This window comes from Ictidomys tridecemlineatus, chromosome 3 (assembly GCF_052094955.1).
Source record: "Ictidomys tridecemlineatus isolate mIctTri1 chromosome 3, mIctTri1.hap1, whole genome shotgun sequence".
Taxonomy (NCBI): Eukaryota; Metazoa; Chordata; class Mammalia; order Rodentia; family Sciuridae; genus Ictidomys; species Ictidomys tridecemlineatus.
The window spans coordinates 89,574,517-89,595,167 of NC_135479.1; the positions used below are offsets into that span (position 1 = coordinate 89,574,517).

The 20,651-nt window shown below is 38.6% G+C and overlaps 1 protein-coding gene across 2 annotated transcripts in view; it reads right to left on the reverse strand.

Moving 5' to 3' along the window:
- The window catches only part of Slc9a9 (solute carrier family 9 member A9), a 541,578-nt gene that overhangs the window by 475,040 nt on the left and 45,887 nt on the right, over nucleotides 1-20,651 (reverse strand). For both annotated transcript variants that reach the window (XM_078043469.1, XM_078043468.1), the window contains exon 4: nucleotides 19,593-19,669. In XM_078043469.1, coding sequence (XP_077899595.1) covers nucleotides 19,593-19,669 — 77 coding nt within the window. The remainder of the gene's footprint in view (nucleotides 1-19,592; nucleotides 19,670-20,651) is intronic.

The window sequence follows — 20,651 nt, forward strand, 5'->3', positions numbered from 1 at the left end:
AATACCCTCCATGGGACACAGGAGAATTGACTAATGGCACTTTGTAGGTTCTCAATTAACACAGGAGAACTGACTAATGCATAGATCACTCCTTTTAAGCCTCACTGAATCATTTGTCATCTCTGGGTAAAATTAGGAGATTGAATTAGCTGATACTCAAGGTAACTCCCTCTGTCTCAAGAAGATGTCATCTATTTCCCCTGAAGTTGAAGTTTGATTGTTACCTGAAGCCCAGAGATAAGAAACAGCAAGCTTTATGGAATTGGCTGGGAACTATTGAAACTGTGATTTACACATTTTCCCACCAGAGGGCACAAAACAAATGCTATAGCTGGTGGGCCATCTACCCTGCAGGATCAGTTCCTCCTGTTGATGTTGGAGTGGAGTTTCAGCTTCCTACATGGTGACAGCTGTCCCCTCCTGCCTAACATCCATTTTAATAGAATCCACACTCTGTTCTCCACATTTAGGGTTTGTCCAAGTCTGAAATCCACAAATAATTTCACCAAAATGGCTTTTTGCATGTGGTTATTGGTTATTTTTTTCTTAAGTTCTCACTCTTCTTTCCAATAAGGCAAAGAAAATCTCAACTTTGAAATGATCTTGAGATTTAAACTTAGAATAACACGCTGTGGTGTCTTTAAACACAGTTAAAATCTGCCTTTAGCTCAGTGGGTGTGAGAGGGCTAGAAACATAGTCATCTTGTTTTATGCTACAGATCTAGTTTATATGTAAATCCTTGGAACACTGAGAGGTACACATCCTTATAGTGTTCTACATAAAAATTTTCATCCTCAAAATGTAAATGTGTGCTCTTTAAATCTAAATCACATTTTTTTGGCCTAATTTACTATTGGTTTCAGCTTTCTCAAAATGTACGTTTATTTCAACTATTGGCAGTTTGACAGGATTTTAGTACACATATGACAAACTATTATTTCTACCCTAAAAGGGAGGGGGTAGAAAGGTCATTATTAAGAGAGCTTTCAATCTCTGAACCAATGGTAAAGTTTTTCCTCTGAAGGGCATTAACCCCTCCATATTGTGTTCTTAACAGTGATTTGATGGACTTGAACAGTGCAGTTGTAGACTACATGGGAAATGTTAAAACAAACCTACACTGCAAAGCAGATACTGGATACAAATGTCAAAGCACTGAAAAGCCAACTCTTCCATTTTAAGAAATATAATTTGCAATATTTTCTTCCCCCTTTCTTTAAAAGGGAGAGAACGAGTAATGCACCATTTAAAATAAAAGCTATTTTCCATAACTATGATTTCTCCTGCAGACTGGTGGATTTATATAAACTGGCCAATTAGATAAACAAGGCTCAAATTTAAATCTAAAAAGGCCCATAAATATTATTTGATGTTAAAAAAAAAAAAAGACCAGAGAGCACCTACAAAGAGGGGACTATTTAGGGATCAGAATTCTTTTCATCCCAAGTAATGTTCTAAAGCAATCTTTTATTTTCCTTTCAACATGAATGCATTTTACCTGTAACTGTGGTGAGAATGGTGTTTCAATGGAGGAAAATGTATCTCGACATATGTTTGTTATTTTAGAGAGACTGTAAATTTTGAACACTTTTGATCGTAAGACTTTTTGTGAACTCACTTATCAGAGTGGGTAATAATAATCTCAATATAAAAATTAAGTTTGTGGGGGAGACAATTCACAATATTCAGGATGTGAAAATCTATCCGGTGAAAGATACATTAATCTGGGTCTTCAGGGGAGCAAACAGGGTCATCAAAGGGCATTTGTGGCCTGTTCCCTAGCCCCATTCTTTCTCAGAAACACCAGCCTGGTGTTGGGGACTAGCACAGAGATCAGGCCTGAAACCCAGGTCTACTGGCCCTTCCTGGAAAGCATCCATTTTCATTTAAACTGACACCCAGAGAAGGTGAAGGCTCCAGGAAGGAGGGAAGGTAGTTCCCCACATACTAAGTGCCAACCTGCTCCCTTCTTTTTCCCAACTCCAGTAAAAGAAAATGTGAATCAAAGTTTATCTGAGTCAAAATCATTTTTCATTGAAAATCTCCTTCTAGGAAAAAAATTCCATCCCTTAAAAATGCTTAATTTTCTGATAACATTAATGGAATTAAGATTTGTCCTAAGAAATTAGTTATCTCATGAACTTTAACTTTTAAAATACTATTATCTAAAAATGGGTTTCTAACTATTCTCTTTTCCTATGTGAGATGTCCTTACAAGAGAAAAATCTTTGAAAGGATCTCCCTGAGCACTGCTTTCTCAAATTTTCTGTGATGAAGCATTCATAATTAATTTAATTAATATTATTTTCAAATTATTGCCACTGATACTTTTGTGAAATGCAATAAAAAATGGAATGCTGAATAACTGACCATATTTCACTGTACAAAATGTGAGCCTGAATTATAAAACTTTATTTAACAGACATAAGTGATTTTCTCAAATCACCAGGAACATTTATTTCTGAACTCTTGTTCTCAGTTGGTGTACTTGTTCCTCCCAACCCAGCAGCATGGGGTTCACAGGCCAGAATAGCCTGCAGATGGCGCTGTTTGTAGCTCTTTGGCTTCTGCTTGGAGCAAGATTATAATAAAATTGTGGTGTATACTCATAGCTAAATTATCTGAAAAGTATTAACACCACTCAAAACTTGTTTTAAAGCATCTAAACAGCTGTGAACACTCAATGTTTAAGGAGAGCTTCTTTCATTTTGTGGGAATTTAAAACAAAAATCCCACAAGTATTTCTGAATGTTGGAATTTTTCAATTTGGCAAGGTGGTAGAAGCAAAGAATGGTTTGGGGAACTGTATATCAGTGCCTAACTACATTGGTCCCTTTGGAATACAAAGAGGAAGGAGAAAAAGGAAGGCTGGAAATCATCTGGCAACTATGTAAAAAAAATAAAACTTTAAAAGAAACTGTATTTTCCTAATAGGATATGTGGAAAATTAGTTAAATTTAGAAAGAAAAAGAAAGAAACCTTAAGGGAGGTTTCTGTACTATTTTTTCCAACAGGAAAACCAATTTCCTTACCAGAAAAAAAAAATTTCAATGGAAGTAGTCAAGCTAAACTGCATATCAGTGAAAGTAATAGATCAGTTGAGTCTAAGATTTCAGACACAGCTCCTGAAAAGTATAATTTGGCTTGCAATTCAGCAAGTTAATGTTGGTTGGCTTGCATACTCTGTGCATGTAATTTCCTCTCAAGTACCTAAACTCAGTTCTCCAAACTTCTGTGAACAGAGCACTAGTACCAGCATTAGATCTTTCAGTAACATTAAGTTGTGTTTCCAGTGTCCTAAACAACTTCACCTGGATTTATATTTATGTATGGATCTCGCTCAGCAATGTCTTTGGGGGCGAGATTTCATATCCCAGCTGACTTGATGGGCAACTGAAATCACATATTTTTTAAGACTCAATAAAAAATTGAAAGTGCTATGTATATGCATGTGTGTGTATAGATATGTATATGGATACATACACATATATAATATCCTATTATAATATGTCACATCTGTCATAGGTCACAAGCCTTACTTGTTTTGAATGACTAACAGGGGAGTGAGCTTTAAGAGAGGGTAGGCCCTTAACCAAGTATAAAAAGCATTTTCAGAGATCCAGAAATTAGAAGAAATATATTATTCTCAGATTTGACCAATATTAATTAACAGTATTTGATAAAATCACTTAACCTCAGTTTTCTTATTCTCAGTTTATTCATAAAGCAGGATAATTCCTGACCCTGCCCATCTCATTTAGCTGTTGGGAAATGCAAATAGGATGACCCATGTGACAGCACTTTGTGAAGGGGTTCAAGAGCTATGAAGAAACTACCTTTTGTTCCATATTTATAACATGAGAGTTCCCTTCCAATAAAAGAAGTGAGGCCATTTTGAGGAGAAGTGATTTCGTAAAGCATGTGTGGTACAGCACAACTGCTTACATTCTCTCAAATGAATCTCCATTTACTTCCCATTCTTAGAGGATAATGTTTATCTTTTCCTAAACTCTTAATTTTTCTCTGCTAGGATAAGGTTGTAATTGTATTTAGCCCTGAGAAGTGCAGTGGAGAACTTGTTAAGTAATCAGGTCATCGATTTCTGTGGAGGCCTTAAATTTGCAATCCAGAATTACTACAATTTTGCTGCAAATTAAAAGTAACACCTTCACAATCATGTAAGCAATTTATCTGCATATATTACAAGCTTTGGATGTGCCTACAAAGAAGACAGCCCAAACTAATCCATAAGTAAACTTTGAAATAGAAATAGCAAGTAATACTTGGACAGAAAGACCTAGTTAGTAATAGGTGATGATATTATGGTTAGTATTTGGAAGGAAGAAAATATTTAGTGCAATTAAAACAATTATAATGAAGATACTGTGGTCATAATGTAGAAGAAAATTTTCTTCAGAAATGTAATTAATCGAATGACAGTTAATTGGAGATTGACAATATAATAGCACTGCTCTCTTACAAAGCTTTTATCCAATCATGACTTTATCAATAGGGTAGTTTGGATACTTGAAGAGAGGCAAGACCTTAAGTGGACTAATAGCCATTCTGTAAAACAAAGGAAATAAGGTTAGACATGTACCATTAGAAAGCATGGTACTTATAACTCATATTCTAAAGGAGTTGGGAAAGGAGCCACCACATATATGAGGCTAATTGGATGGAAAGTTTCTCAACAGCCTTATAGAGTCCAGATTCTAGTGAGAGTCTTAGGAAGATGGATTCAAGGCCAGAGATGAAGTGTAGAAAACAGGTCAAGCAAGATGCCACCACTAGAATAATCTGAATGAGCTCTGGGGGTTCACTATTCAAAGAATGAGAGTCCTCCATTTAGATAGAGATTAAGGCTCTCCAATTTCTACCTGATATTGGACCAATAGGGCCATAGGAAATATCTAAAAAACTCTACTTGCTATGAAAGAAAATGAGTAAAATATAATGTGCACATTCTATTTTAAGCTAATAGACATTATTGTTTTGAGCAGTTTCAGGTTTACAGAAAAATGGAGCAGAAAGTACTCAAAATATGTTCCCATCTACCCTCTTATTTTATTTCCCTATTATTATGTCCTCATCTACCCTCTTATTTTATTTCCCTATTATTAATATCTTGTATTAGTGTGATACATTTTTCACAATTTGTAAGTCAATATCAATATTTTATTATTAGCTAAAACTCATACTGTACATTAGGGTTCACTCTTTGCATTGTACATTCTATATTCTTTCTTGGGATCCCTAAGTTTCTAATGTAAGTTAATAAATGTTTGGCAAGACTCTATTTTATAAATGAGAATATCTATAAAAGTACTTTGACAACCTCTTTAATATTCTAATGAAAAATCAGAGAGTTGTTTTAAGGAAGCAAATTGGAGATAATTTTATTATAAAAATGAATATATTGTCTTATTTTTGAGAAAAATTTTTAAAGGTGGGTTTAAAATAAAAGTGCTCACAGCATACAAGTGAAACAATGTAAATGTTCAATGAATGTGAGCAATTGTCATTGTCACAGTTAATATTTCTTGTACGGTGTAGAGCTTTCTTGAGGAGAAAGAACAAGTGACATGGTATCTTGGATACAATGTGAAAAAAATTCAATAATCTGCACTAGAATAGAGGTTCCAAGAAAATTGCAATCAAAATGATAACAAATTCAGAAAAGTGCTGAAATTGCATCTTAAATTTTTATATTTTTTAAAAGAGAGAGAGAGAGAGAGAGAGAGAGAGAGAGAGAGAGAGAGAGAGAGAGAATTCTAATATTTATTTTTTAGTTTTTGGCAGACACCACATCTCAGTTTGTATGTGGTGGTGAGGATCAAACCCGGGCCGAATACATGCCAGGCAAGCGCACTACTGCTTGAGCCACATCTCCAGCCCAACATTTTAAATTTTAAAGGAAGGAGGTGTAACCAGTGGGCAAATGATCAAGAATCCTATGAAATTAAAAGATTTTAGGTACTTCTCACCAACAGCAGTGACCTTCAAGGTTACACTTGCTCCTGAGTGCTAAAGCAATGATGTCATCATTCCTATTCATGATTCTGTTGATAATGCAGCTTGACTATGGGAACTTTCTTTATAGATACCTCTCAAGCACTGGGGATTAGTAAGTAACTGTGAAATAGAGCAATAAAACATCTCCGAGCTGCAGTTAAGATTGACTTCTATTCCTTTTATTGGGGCCATTTTAATTTAATGACATCAGAGCATAATTGCTAAATCAAGTTGAGCACCTCCCACACTTGAAGTGCTAAAATCCTTAGACCAGAACGTGGAACATTTTCTATGTGATTATTCTGTGAGCCAGACTTACCATTCTGCCAGTTGCCTTTTACATGAGACACATACAATATTTGATCCAGGCATGTTCCATGTAAGTCTGGTGGATATGAATTATAAAATTCATTGATTTGGTTTAATTTCAGTGATGCCTGGAGAATACAGATTGTGTTGGTTCAATTATCTCCATCCCTATAGGCCATCCTTAGTAAATCCTAAGTATCCGGGGTTAAATCTCTCTACTAGGTTTGGGAGAGCAGCATAAGCAAATTTTAGCATGCCTACCTATTGATCACCCAGGGCTCTTGTTAATATGCAGGACTCAGGAGGTCTGGGGTATAGTCCAAGACTCTGCATTTCTAACAGGCTCCCGATGCTGATGTGTTAAAGTTCTAATAATGTGATTTAAGTTGCAAGGGCAACTTAACTACAAACTCTCAGATTAATCATATTTTGGAAAAGTTACTTAAAACAATCTGAGACTTAGCCTTGGGCATGTCACTTTTAAAAAAAAGGTGGGGGCAACAGAAATCTGTATCTCGGATGTTTATTGTAAAGATTAAATTAAGGCAAAAACAGTGGTACACACTGTAATTCCAGTGGTTTGGGAAGCCGAGACAGGAGAATTGCGAGTTCAAAGTCAGCCTCAGCAACAGTGAGACACTAAATAATATACAAAATAGGGTTGGGGATGTGCTCAGTGGTTTAGTGCCCCTGAGTTCAAGCCTGATGCCAAAAAAAAAATAAAAGGAAGAAGAGGCCAGTTCAGACCAAGCACAGAGAATTAACCTAAAAATCTAGCTCGTGTAACTTTTGTTATTGTTACTCTCTCTTTTCCAATGAAAGAACATGCAGTGAGTGCCTGAATCTACTCATCAATTCATTGATTCACTTGGCAATGTAGTTATTGACCCATAGTAAAAGCATGGAATGATAACTAAGAAGTTAAGTCTAGTAGGAAACACCGGGATGAAACAAGATGGCACAAGAGATTCACTAGGGCTGAATTTGACAGTCAGATCCACAATTCATACGGTTGAGGCCAGAAAATGATAGTCATTCTTTCTCTTTCTGAATCTGATAGACAATCACTGTCTGTTTGTTCCATCACCGAAATGGCTCTCAACCCAGCCAAGCAGCCTCCAGGTCAAACTTCTATCACCTCCTAGCTGTTCTCTTGCTTCCTGCCTTGACTTCCTTACATTGGTTTTCATATCCTAGTCAGAGTAAGTTATTAAAAGTGTAAATCCCCCATGTAATTCCCTACAGCCTACAGATTCACATCCAAACTTGCCACTTCTCAAACTGCTCAAGTAAAGTGAATAGGCTCCTAAGATCAAGCCCTCCCCATCCCTAAAGCTCTACCCTCTTCCAAAGTGCCACCACCAGCCAGAAGAGCATGGATGCAAACCAGGCTTGATGCAAAGCTCCTGAGAAGGCAAATGCACCATGGAAGAGCCTGCCAGCAGAGATGCTGCTGCATTGAGAGTTTCTGCCACCTCACCCTCACCTCCTCATTCTCTGCACAGCTGGTAGTAAAAAAAAAAAAAAAAAAAAGCAATTCTCAAATAAAATTTTCCCTAGCATGGCTGAGTGGGGGGCAATTTTCCACAAATGCCTCTTGTTTGGAAAGCACTCAAAACTTAGAGAGTCCTGCTCTTTAACTCAACTTCTTTGAGCTTTATATACACTTTCCACAATCACTTACATCCAAACATAGAACCTTACAGAACACTTCTTAATAAGTCACTTACATCATCAGGACAGGAATTCATTGTATACTGGTTCTGGAATTCTAAGAAGTCTCCTGGAAGAGGCCAGTGTCAACCCTTTATGGCTAGCTTGATTCTCTATCATGTCTTACTTGCATAGCCATAAGTCTCACACTAGGTTCTGGGTCTTATTTCTTCTTGTGCAGTACTGGGGATTGAACCCCAGCCACATACTTAGCAAGTGCCCTTCCACTGAGCTACATCCCCATCCCTTCTTATTTTAATTTGAATCAGGGTCTCACTAAGTTACTTAGGCTGGTCTTAAACTTGCAATCCTCCTGTCTCAGTCTCCAGACTAGCTGGGATTATTTATAGACATGTGCCACCATGCCCTGCTCTAAGTACTATTTTCTTTCTTTCTTTGATACTGAGGATTAAACCCATGGGTGCTTAACCACTGAGCCACATCCCCAGCCCCCTTTTTAAATTTTATTTTGACACAGAGCCTCACTAAATTGCTGAAGCCAACTTTGAACTTGGAATCCTCATGCCTCAGCCTCCTGAGCCTCTTGGATCACAGGCAAGCAGTACCACAACCGGACTGAGTTGTATATTTTAATGAAAACTCTGACCTTGATATTTCTGAAGGGATTTGTAGCACATTCTCACGGAAGATTCTTTGCAAAGATGGACCCTGCATTGCAATGGTTCTTTGTGTCTCCCCCAAAGTTGTATATAGCAATCTTAACTCCCCAAATGATGGTAGTAGGAGGTGGGGCCTATCCTTATAATTTGGAGTAGTGCCCTTGTATGGGCCCCAAAGAGCTCTCTCACCTTCTTTCCATGATGGGAAGATACAAAAAGAAGTGAGCCATCTGCAATCCTGAGAGAGGCCCTTACCCAGAACCTGGCCAGACTGACATACTGATCTTGAACCATCAGCTTCCAGAGCTGTGAGACAGTTTTGCTGTTTATAAGCCACTCAGTCTATGGTACTTTGTTATAGCAGTGTGCACTAACTCATACAGCATAATAATTCTTCCCATCCCTGTGTGCACCCCCTTTGCAATGTATCATACTTTTATCATGCTTCCTAGCAAAAGCTGAACCTGGTTCCCTATGTTTTGGATATCAGCTGCCTTTGTCATAGTTTGACTAACACAATGTAGTAAGTGAGATCACCTGCCTTCTGGGACTGGGCCCCTGAGGCATTTCTGTTCCCACCATCTTGGAATGCCTACTTGATGCTTAACGGTTATGGAGGCCTCAGCCAGCCTACTGGGGAACATAAGGCTCCACGGAGTGAGATGAATCATCCCACCTGTGCCTACCCAGAGCAATCGGCCAGAAGCCAAAATCAACCAGTGCTCAGATGAGTGAGCTCATCTTAGAGCATTCAATTCCAATGGTCACATGAGTGACCTCAGATGAAAATCACAGAAATGTCCAGAGAAGTCCAGCTTAAATTCCTGAACCATAGAATTATGAACTAATAAAATAGTTGTTATCCTAAGACATTAAGTCTTGGGACACTTAGTTATATAGCAATAGATAAAAGGTAAAAATAAACAAATAAGGGAGAATACCAGTTATCTGAGTGATGTGTGTATGTGTACATGCATGTGCACTGTGTCACATTTATTGTAGTTCTTCTCTCAAACTTTGGTCAAATTGAGAAAAAAATATTCAATTTTCCATCTAAGGGTGGTATAGAGTGAAGGTGAACAGTGTACTTCTAAGACATGAATGTTTCATTGAAAAGGAATCCAGGCATGGGATTGTGGCTCAGTGGTAGAGCGCTCGCCTAGCACGGGCGGAACCCAGGTTCCATCCTCAGCACCACATAAAAATAAAGGCATTGTGTTGTGTCCATCTACACTAAAAAAAAATTTTTTTTTTTAAAGGAATCCAATAGTCGGAATCCTTAGGATAGACTGTGCAATAGTAAAACTCTTCAGGTAAATTCTTTGTTGCAATAGAGCTCCTTTCCATTACTCCTACACTTTTCTTTCATTGTCAGGCATTTCTCTTTGTGCACCGCCATAATCTTACCTAACATTCTTCAACATTTCTCTTCCTAACTTGGAGACAGGTTTTGCTTGCTTCCCTTTTCAATTCCCTGAGAGCTTGTTTCTTGTTGTCTGTCCTGTCTTGTCATTCTTATCCCCAACCTTGCCCAGGTTTCTGCAGGGGCCTGGGCTGATGAATAATGTACAAACTCACAGGGCTCCAACACCTTCCCTCTTTTACCTCCAAACTACATCTCTGATTTCTCCACAGCCTTCTCCATCCGGCCTTCTGTTCCTGTCCCCATAAACTTCATTCTCCTCTCTGCTGCCAGAAGCCCAGCCTCTGCACACTATGATATGGACCCAAGAAGTCACACTGCTAAGCAGCTGAAGCTGTTCTTGATAGATTAGAGGTTATTTTTTTTCTTCTTTGGCTGTGTCTGGGAAGCAGAATTTTTATTTTTCTCTTGGACACCGGTGACAGCTACTCCTGCCAGCTCAGAATCCAGGGAGTAAATGAATGCACAAAGGAGGCTTGGGCCTCCCCAGCTCTGCCTTTTCACGGCCAATGGAAAATGGAGTCACCCATAGCAGCAGCCCAGACACAGTCTCAAGGGGCAGTAAGCAAAACATGGGAGGGAGGGAGGGAGGGACTGGGAGAGGGAAAAACAAAAGAGAAAAGATGGGTGGAAGAGGAAAGAGGAAGAAAAGAGGGGTGTGGGGTTGATAAGCGCTAACCTGGGGATATTGGCAAATCTGCTCTTGGCATGTCTGTCTCCGCAGCCTGCCAATGAGTTGTTCTTCTTAAAATCCAACAGAGAAAAACAAGAAAAGAATCAGAGTTTCCCAGGAAGGGAAATAAGCAGCACAATCAAGCAGAGTTTTACAAATCTATTAAATACCTCCTTGTACTGGTTGTTCCTTTTATTTTCTTTTTAACATAATTGATCCATGCAAAAGACTATATAGAAGATATAAGTTATTATAATAATATATTGAATAACTGGAAAAACACCGCAACCCACAAACCAGAATGTTATCAATAACTTATCTCTGCTCTGTGTTTCCTTCCATCCTGTTTCCTTAGCTTCGCCCCAGAAATAATCACATCACTGAACTTTGTGTTTTTAATCCCCTTACTTACCCCACACATGCATTTACACCTTCAAACCCGCCTGCATGTATGCTTAAATGATCTTATTTAATCATGGTCCTTTGTGACCAGTATAAAGTGATGTCACCCTACATGTGCTTTAGAGAATGTGATGCATTGATTTTAGACTTTTTTTTTTAGACTTTGCTTCTGATATTTATGTATGTTGTCATGCGACTATTTTATTTTTTTACCTTTGCATCATAATGTTATGAGAATTTATTTATTTATTTTCCTGCTAATGGAGTCTGAGTTATTTACAAGTTTTTACCATTGTGAATAGTGCTGCTACAAATAACCTCCTATATGTCTCATCTTGCTCATGTGCATGTGGGTCCCTAAGGAAAACACTTAGAAACAGTGCTGACGTATATGAATATAAACAAAGAATTTAAGAACATATCTTTTCAAAAATGCATATACTCATAAATGTATGTATTGGAGTAAAATTATATGAGAGTAAAGAACTAATAAAAGACAACATACCTCAAAAGAAGATAAATATCCTTTATGTCCTTCCCTATAAGTTATAAAGACCCATTATAAAGCCACATAGCAACAGTGTGGTATTGGTAGAGATACAGACCAACTGAATGGAATTAAGGGTCTAGAAACAGAAACCACAACGCACTGCAGAAAATCCTAGGGAACAACATAACCAGGCAACAAATAGTATTGAGATAATTGGCTATTCATTAAAGAAAAAAAATAATGGGATATCTACTTTCAATCATATACAAAAATCAGTCTAGCACATGGACTTACTGAGAAGGGCAAAACTTTAAGAGTTAAGAAGAAAATCTTTCTCTCAGGTAGAGAAGGACTTATTAAACAAAGATTAAAAAATGCTAACCATAAGAGAAAATATTTGCAAGTTTGACTACAAAGTATAAGACACAAACTTGTAGCATATAAAGAACTCTGGCAAATTAATGAAGCAATGGATAAAGCAATTTAATAAAAAAGAAAGTTTGGAAAGATATCATACAAAAGTATAAGCAACTTAATTACTAATCAGAGAAATACAACTAAAGACCATAATATAATTTTATTTTATGCCTATTACATTGCCAAAAAGTTAAGAGGAAATTTTGGTACTACTGCTTCAGAAAACAACTTGAAGTTATTTTTCTTTTCTTTTTTTTTTATTGGATGTTCACAACATTACAAAGCTCTTGACATATCATATTTCATACATTAGATTCAAGTGGGTTATGAACTCCCAATTTTACCCCAAATGCAGATTGCAGAATCACGTCGGTTACACATCCACAATTTTACATAATGTCCTATTAGTAACTGTTGTATTCTGCAACCTTTCCTATCCCCTACTATCCCCCCTCCCCTTCCCTCACATCTTCTCTCTCTAGCCCATCTACTGTAATTCATTTCTCTCCTTGTTTATTTTCCCATTCCCCTCACAACCTCTTATATGCAATTTTGTATAGCAATGAGGGTCTCCCTTCATTTCCATGCAATTTCCCTTTTCTCTCCCTTTCCCTCCCATCTCATGTCTCTGTTTAATGTTAATCTTTTCTTCCTGCTCTTCCTCCCTGCTTTGTAACTTGGAGTAATTTTGTAAAATCAAATATTTATTCGTAGACCTACAACCCAGTACTTCCACTCTTGAAATATATACTGGATGGCCCCAAGTCTGGGAACACAGATAAATACATAATATATAGCATACTGCTATTACCTTATAATCCATGATTTTAAAAAAATAGTGTGCATAATTCCAGACTTGATGGCCACCTTGAGAGAAGCCTTTAGTTGTAACTAAATATGGAGATACATAAAATCCTCCCTGTTCTGACTATGTCTTGGCCTAGGCTCTTGAAAAACATGCAACTTCTCTGCTTTGTTAACTCCCTGGAGAATCTGATGCAATGGTGGAATCTATGCAGAGTCTCTCCCAAGAAAAACCCACAGGGACGTGAAGGTGTTCCTCTGCCTCCCTGAAGTCCTTCTATGCACCCTCTTAGAGTTTCTGCTGGGGTAAGAACCAGTTGTAATTTGTTCTTGGTCAAGGTTAGAGCTTAAGGCACTGAGGTATGACTTAGCCTCCACCTAATAATATAGTGCCTTCAGGTTTGAGTTCTGGACTTCACTGTGTTCCTTCTTCCAGGTTTAGAAACCAGCTCTAGGTACTGAGGCTCGCCATCCCTTCTCCTAGTTACCAACAGAGCAACAGTAGATCCAAAGGCAGTGCCAAGGTCACTTGGGTCGGAAGGTCCCTAGGTAAGTAGCCAGAGGACACTATGGGTATTGGGCACAGCATCGGTAGTATGGTATTAAGGAACCCAAACAGAAGATCAACAGTCCTGAAGATGTTGACATGAATGATGTGAACAAGCTCATGTTTATAAATCCAGGTTTTCCTAAGCAGGTTTCCAAGAGTCTAGCAATTTGAAGAAGTAAAATAGATTCAAACCATTCCTACCAAAATGTCAGTAAGAAAAGACATTTCTTCTTTACAATTATGTTCACAGTTAAATATATAGGTTTTTTTGTGTGACTGCTAGCCATAATCATAAATGCGAATATCTGAAATTTTTGAAGACTTATTTTTATCAAGCAGGTATAATTATTAACTGAAAAATACTACAGGGAGTGTAACTTGTCACGTTAGGAGGGAAGGAGGATGTGGAGGTCCTATGAATGTGTTTTCTGAAGTCCACTGGCTCAGCCATGGGCCACAATTACCTGCTGTGTAACTTTTGGCAAGTCTCAGCCTTATAGTAGTGCTTGCCCCAGGAGGGTATTATGACAATACAATGAGATAACACATGTAGAAAGCTTAGGTCAGTGTCTGGCACAGGGAGGAAATCTAAAGAATGACTCTTCTTTAAAATTAACACCCCATTGTTGGATCGTTTAGATTCATGTTTCTTTCTCTGAATAGTTTTTATATTGTGGAATTTGTTCTAATTTTCCATTAATGGAGAAACTAAAAGAATAACTGTTCTCATTGCTCTTGAAAAAGAAGCATTTCAGAGATACTAATGACTTTTAGGACAAAATGTATAATTTTGTCCTAAAGTTGTCATTGTCACTTGCATGGTGTGTAGGTAGATGTAGGGTTAAAGGTAAAGGAACAGCTCCCCAAAGTGGAGGAGCTAAATACAGAAATATTTCAAATACATGTTTAAAAAAAAAACCAGTGATATAGTTAAGATAATATTCCTTAAGCAATAAAATGTGGGATGATATAAATAAGGTGTTTGAATTTTTTTAAGAACAGTTCATCCTTAATAAACAAAACAAAAAAAGTATTTTTTTAAATATTATTGCCAAAGGGATATTATTAAACTTTCCCATGTAATGTGAAAGATAGTTTATATCTAATTTCAGAAATGATATTGAGTTAATAAACCTAATTAAGAACCCATTCAAATGAATCCAAGAATTTTAATTCTTAGCCAGGCCCAGTGGTACATGCCTGTAATCCAAACAGTTTGGGAGGCTGAGTCAGAAGGATCACAAGTTCAAAGCCAATCTCAGCAACTCATGGAGGCCCTAATCAACTTAGCAAGGCCCTGTCTCAAAATGAAAACTAAAAAGGGCTGGGGATGTGGCTCAGTAGTTAACTGTCCCTGGGTTCAATCAATTCAATTAAAAAAAAGAAGAAGAATTTTAACTCCTATAAAGCACCTGAGCCCTACTCTAGAGCCAGCCTGTAGTCTGATCAGATGCAGTCTTCACCTTCATGGCCTTCCCAATCTTACGTGGTTCTGATCTGGGACTTCCTGGCCTTCTTTTGGCTGACTGCAACATTCAGAACCCACATCCTCTGAGACCACGAGATGTGAAACCCACCCTCTGACCTGAAACCTTGCACAAGGCTCTCCACACCCATCAGAACCAAGGTGCTTGGCATGCAAAATTAGACAGCCTTCTCCTTCTCCACTAAGTGACTCACCAGGATCACTTCCTCCAAGAAGTCACTCTCCCAGGGTTCAGTCTCAGGGACATCCTGAGCCCTCCCTTCCTCCTGCCCAATTCATGCAAATAAGAGGACATCTGCATAAAAACAGGCTTCTCTTCCCACCCCTAGGAATGTGAAATTCCTGGATAAAAATCTCCCACATCTCTGACAACTGCTGGGCTAAGGAAGAAGCACGTGGCATGTTACTGAATATTGACTAATGAACATAATTTTACTTTTTAATGGGAATGTTCAACAAACAGAAGCAAAGCACAGTTATTTTGGCATTAAGAATTTCACTCAGGAGCCAGACTATTTAATTACTAATCCCCACTCTATTACTGCCCACTGTGTTATTCTCTCTGAAACTCAGTTGTCTCATCTGTTAAATGATGGTAATAAGTAATATCTTTTTTAATAGGATTATTTTGAGAATGAAATGAGATAATCCCTGTAAATTACTTTTAAAAAGGGCATGGTATATGTTTTAGTTAGCTTTTTCACCACTGTAATGAAAGGACTCAATCAGAACCACTGCAGAGAAGGAAAAGTTTACTTGGGGCTCATGGTTTCAGAGGTCTCAATCCACAGACAGCAGGCTCCATTCCTTGGGGCTCAAGGTGAAACTGAACATCAGGGCAGAAGAGTGTGGCAGAGGGAAGCAGCTCACATGGTGATCAGGAAGCAGAGAGGGAGACTCCACTCACCATATACAAAAGTATACCCCATAGCCACACCCCCAATGCCCACCTCTTCCAGCCACACCCCACCTGCCTTCAATTACCACTCAATTCATCCCATCAGGGGATTAATTTACAGATTGGGTTAAGGTGCTCATAACTCCATCATTTCTTCTCTGAACCCTCTTGCATTGTCTTACACATGAGCTTTTGGGGGACAATCATATCCAGACCATAACGTAAATATCAAGTATTCAGTAAATGTTTGTGATTATTCTTACCACTATTAATTTATCATAAAATGTATTATAAAAATATATTTATAAAAGTATAAACCTTTTATAAGGTTTGGATCTATCTCATGTAATAGGGTCCCCAAGTTATGATACTATCGGTTTGGTCTGAATTTAAGTATGTGTCTCTTATTTGAAGGTTCTGAAATTATATTCCAAGATTGAACTCATAAAAATAAATTCTCCTTTCTTATCATAACCTACTTATAACAACTGGACTTGCCAATATTCATCCTTCATTTTTCACCCACAGGACAAGTATCAAGGGCCCCCTCACCTCTTAGGGGCCAAATCCAATGGAAACTACAATTCCTATGCCAGGGGACCTTCCTTGTGACCGGTACTTCCCACCTTTGCTCTTCCTCTTCTTCCATTGATCTGCTTCCTGTTCTGAATGCCACACTTCCTGTTTAGGGAAGAAGGGAGGGACATCACTCTCTGAAGGAAGGGGACAGGTGCTCACAAAGGAAAATGCCACACTTCCTGTTTCCTTTGTGAGCACCTGTCCCCTTCCTTCAGAGAGTGATGTCCCTCCCTTCTTCCCTAATGTCCTTGCCCCGGAAGACCCCATTCTCTCCCAGGATTTCAACAAACTGACAACTTTTTCTGCCACCGTTTGGGCTCCCTTCCAGCCTGGTGGGTGGAAATCACCTCTTAAATGGTCCCCTCTCTGAAAAGAGAGAGAGAGAGAGAGAGAGAGAGAGAGAGAGAAATGTGTTATAGTAGATGGGGTAGAGAGAGGTGAGGTGAGGGGAGGAGGGATAGGAAGGGGATAGGAAAGGCAGCAGAATACAACGGACACTAGTATGGCAGTATGTATAAATGTGGCTGTATAACCAATGTGACCCTGCAATTTGTACACATGGGAAAAATAAGAATTCATACCCCATTTGAATCAAATGTATGACATATGATATGTCAAGATCATTGTAATGTTTTGAGCAAATAATAAAAAAAATTGGTCCTCTCTCTGACATCTTTGCCCAACATTAAAAGTCCTCTTCCACATGACCAGCAAAGTGGCATTCCTACAGTATCAGCCTGTCCTTGTTGAAGCTCAATCTCCTCAATGATGTCCCTTTTCTTTCTAGATAAGATTCTGAAATCCTTATGCTCTCTCCTTAAACACTTTAATCTCACCACCCACATTTAAAAGGCACCCTATACATTTTTGCTCTTCTTATTTATTATACCCCTGCACAAATACATGGTTCTGAATTTTCTCAAGACAACACTTTTATTCAAAGCACTCTCCATTTAAAATTGTTGATGAACACTTAAATTCAATTAAGAGTTCTGAATTCTAAGACATGAAAATTACTAGATCCCTTAAATTGACATATTTACAGGTAGGCAGTTATATACAACACACACACAGTGTGTATTCTTTTTTCCTTAGAGATATTAAGACACCCATAAAAATCTAGGCTTATGGTGCACATCTGCAATCTCAGCTACTCTGGAGGCTAAGGCAGAAGGATCACAAATTTAAGGCCAGCCTGGGCAACATAGTGAGACCTTGTCTTAAAAAAAAAAAAAAAGGATGAGGATGTAGCTTGGTGGTAGAGCACTTGCATAGCATACATGAGTACATGAGGCCCTGGGTTGAATCCCCAGTACTGCAAAAATAAGTTAATGGTTAGATAGATAAATGAATGAATGGATAAAATTTCCCAAGAAAAAAACAATTATCTATTTCATAATAGTGAAAGTATATAATAAAAATAAGTGCATGTAAATATATTTAAAATCAGTTGTACAAAGGAAACAAGATAATCATGAAAAATGATTATTCCATAATTTACTATTTTCTAATAGTTTAAAATTTGCATCTGTTATGAATTTCAAATCCCTGTTTGATAAAACTGCTAAAATCAATTTGTGCTATAAAGCACCTGACATTTGTTGAGAGGCCACATATCTCATAAACCTCTGTCAGTATATAGGTTCAATGTACGGGGATGAAACTTCTAGAAGAGGAGGGAGCAGGGGCAAGACCTGCTGTGTGAGGAACTGGAGTTCTGAGTCTTGTCTTGGTCATGGCCTGTCTCTCAGAGATCTAAGAATGACCTAATTAATTAGCCTTTCAAGATGAATCAGCTTCAGAGTGAGGGGCTTTGATTACATAAGCCTTTAAGGTCCTTGCCAGTTTTGAAATTTGAATAGGAAGCTATGACATACTCACAGATCAGAAAAGCCCCTCCAGAACACGCTTTGTGAAGAATCAGGTACGTGGCATCTCTCAACACATAATTTAAAGACCACTTAGGTGTCTAGATTTGATAAGCCTCCCCCTCTACATTCTTGCAAGCCTCCATCTTCAGGTGCTAACATCTTTAGCATCTTCTCTGCCTTGACAGTGTTTAATATTTTCATATAGTGTAAATTGAGTTGCTCTAGTCTGAACCCCAAAATTTAGCAAAGCATTCAACAACAACAACAACAAAAAATCTCCTTGCTTTCAGGTTTGCAGGAAGACACTTCCTGACACCTCCTCAGCTTTCCACTGGCAGGCACTAAAGACTGCATGAGAGAAGGCTAGAAGAATGGATGGGGTGTGCTCCGCATCAGTTTCTTGTGTTATAGCTTTAGCAAATGTCTGCAGTAAAAGCCCTGGATAGAGTTGGCTGTAACAGACAATTTAAGACATCTACATCATCATGGTCATAGCAAGCACTTGGACACTTTTTTCTATAGTGGAGCTTTAATGTATTCTATAGGATTATAAATGAATTGGATGGGCTTCATCATTTTGGACCACGTTTTGCTTTATGATGCGCTGCGAGTCAGAGTTTCTACAGTTTGACTTAGAGCTCAGTGGCACAACCAATAAAATACATGGAGAAAAAAAGTCCTCATTCTACAGTGTATCGACCCAAAAGCCATCCCAATATTATATAATTCTGCTGGTATTTGGACTTATCAGCTTCATGCGGCTCTCTTGTAAACTTTCCTTTAAAAAGAACCCCCTTGACATATAGTGACTATTGTACTCCTGTCAAATACAAGTAGGGTCCTGCAAAGATGATGGGAAAAAAATGAATCTATCTGCAGGGTGAGCCTGTCTACATTGTTGAGCTGAAAAATAACACAATATGTTCCATATAACTCAAGCCAAAGGATTCTCATTCCCTAAATCAGAAGTCCAAAAATCATAGAGAAAATCCAGCAATCCAACTGCAGTCTGCTTTGATTTGATGCTGCATGTTTGTTGGAAGACATGTAAACTTTGGAACCAAATTGGAAAAATGGACAAAGATGTTATTTACTGGGGCTAGGGCTGGGGCTGTCACTCACTGGTGTGGCATTTGCCTAGCATGCATTGGGTGCTGGGTTCCATCCCCAGCACGGCAACAAAACCAAACAAACTACAAAACCAAACCAAACAAACCCAGATGTGATGCACTGAAAAAAGAGACAACTGGCCCAACCAGCCTGAATCCAGGAAGTGTGAGATCCCTCCCACAGGTCCCTGACCCCCAGCCACCTGGATCTCCAACTCCTCCTGTCACTTACCCTATGACGATACAGGAGATGGCCGTTCCCAAGAAGGCATATGTTAAAATAGATCCCAAGTTTTGAAAAAAATGTCTCTGGGGAGAAAAAAAAACAAAACAACAAAAATAAAACCTTCATGGAGCACATCTGCATTTACAGTGGAACAGGAAATAAAAACAAATGTATGCTTTTCCCAGCCCTGACCTTCCTTATGGTTTAGATAAATTTTGTTTTTGGAGCTTCATTCCTGGCCTTACTGTGCCCATGGAAACTTAAGTGATTTCATTGCAAGGGACAAAGGAAAAAGGAAAGAAACAGAGAAAAAAAGCCATCTGGAAGACAACAGGGTAGGGATGAGGCAACTTCCAGAGCTCACTGGACTGAGAAGGAGGGAAGGGACTGGGGGAATGACCATGCAGGACTCTGGGACATTTCATGGAGGACACTTCAAGTTTTATTGTGCATGCAACTCCTTATTTAAAAAACTATCGTAAGAGATTTAAGTTGCCCTTGGACTTTCGTGAGCTCTGGCTTCTTTAACTTGTATGTTTTCTGAATGAGAGGAAACTCATTTTTAAAAAACCTCAACAATTTAAAGAATCAAACATGAAAGGATGCCTGGTATTGGGGCTACCCATGAGGGTGGATGACCTCAATCCATTCAGCCTGCTAGATCTTCTCGAAGGCTTGCTTAAGAAAACTCCCTTTCAGGGCTTTAGTGGGATCTGAGTAGCCAGCACTGACAGCAAGAGGGAGCCTGGAGCACACACATAGCCATCAGATCTGTAATGGAGAAGCTGCCGGCCACCAGAGAAAAGAGGCCAAAGGGAGGACAGTCCCAGGAATTTCCCGGGTCCGGACTAGGTAGCTGAGAAGCAGCACATTACTTCTGCATCTCAGGGCCAGGGCCTCACCCTGTGGCACAGAGTATGTGAATGACTAACCCATGAATTGTGCAGTCAGGCTGAGCCTCAGTGGTGTTAAGTAAAGAGAAACTGCAAAACCAGGCTTTCCCTCTGTGAATGTCAATAGCATTTCCTTCGTTTATACTCTGATGGAAAAACCCAATATTACTGC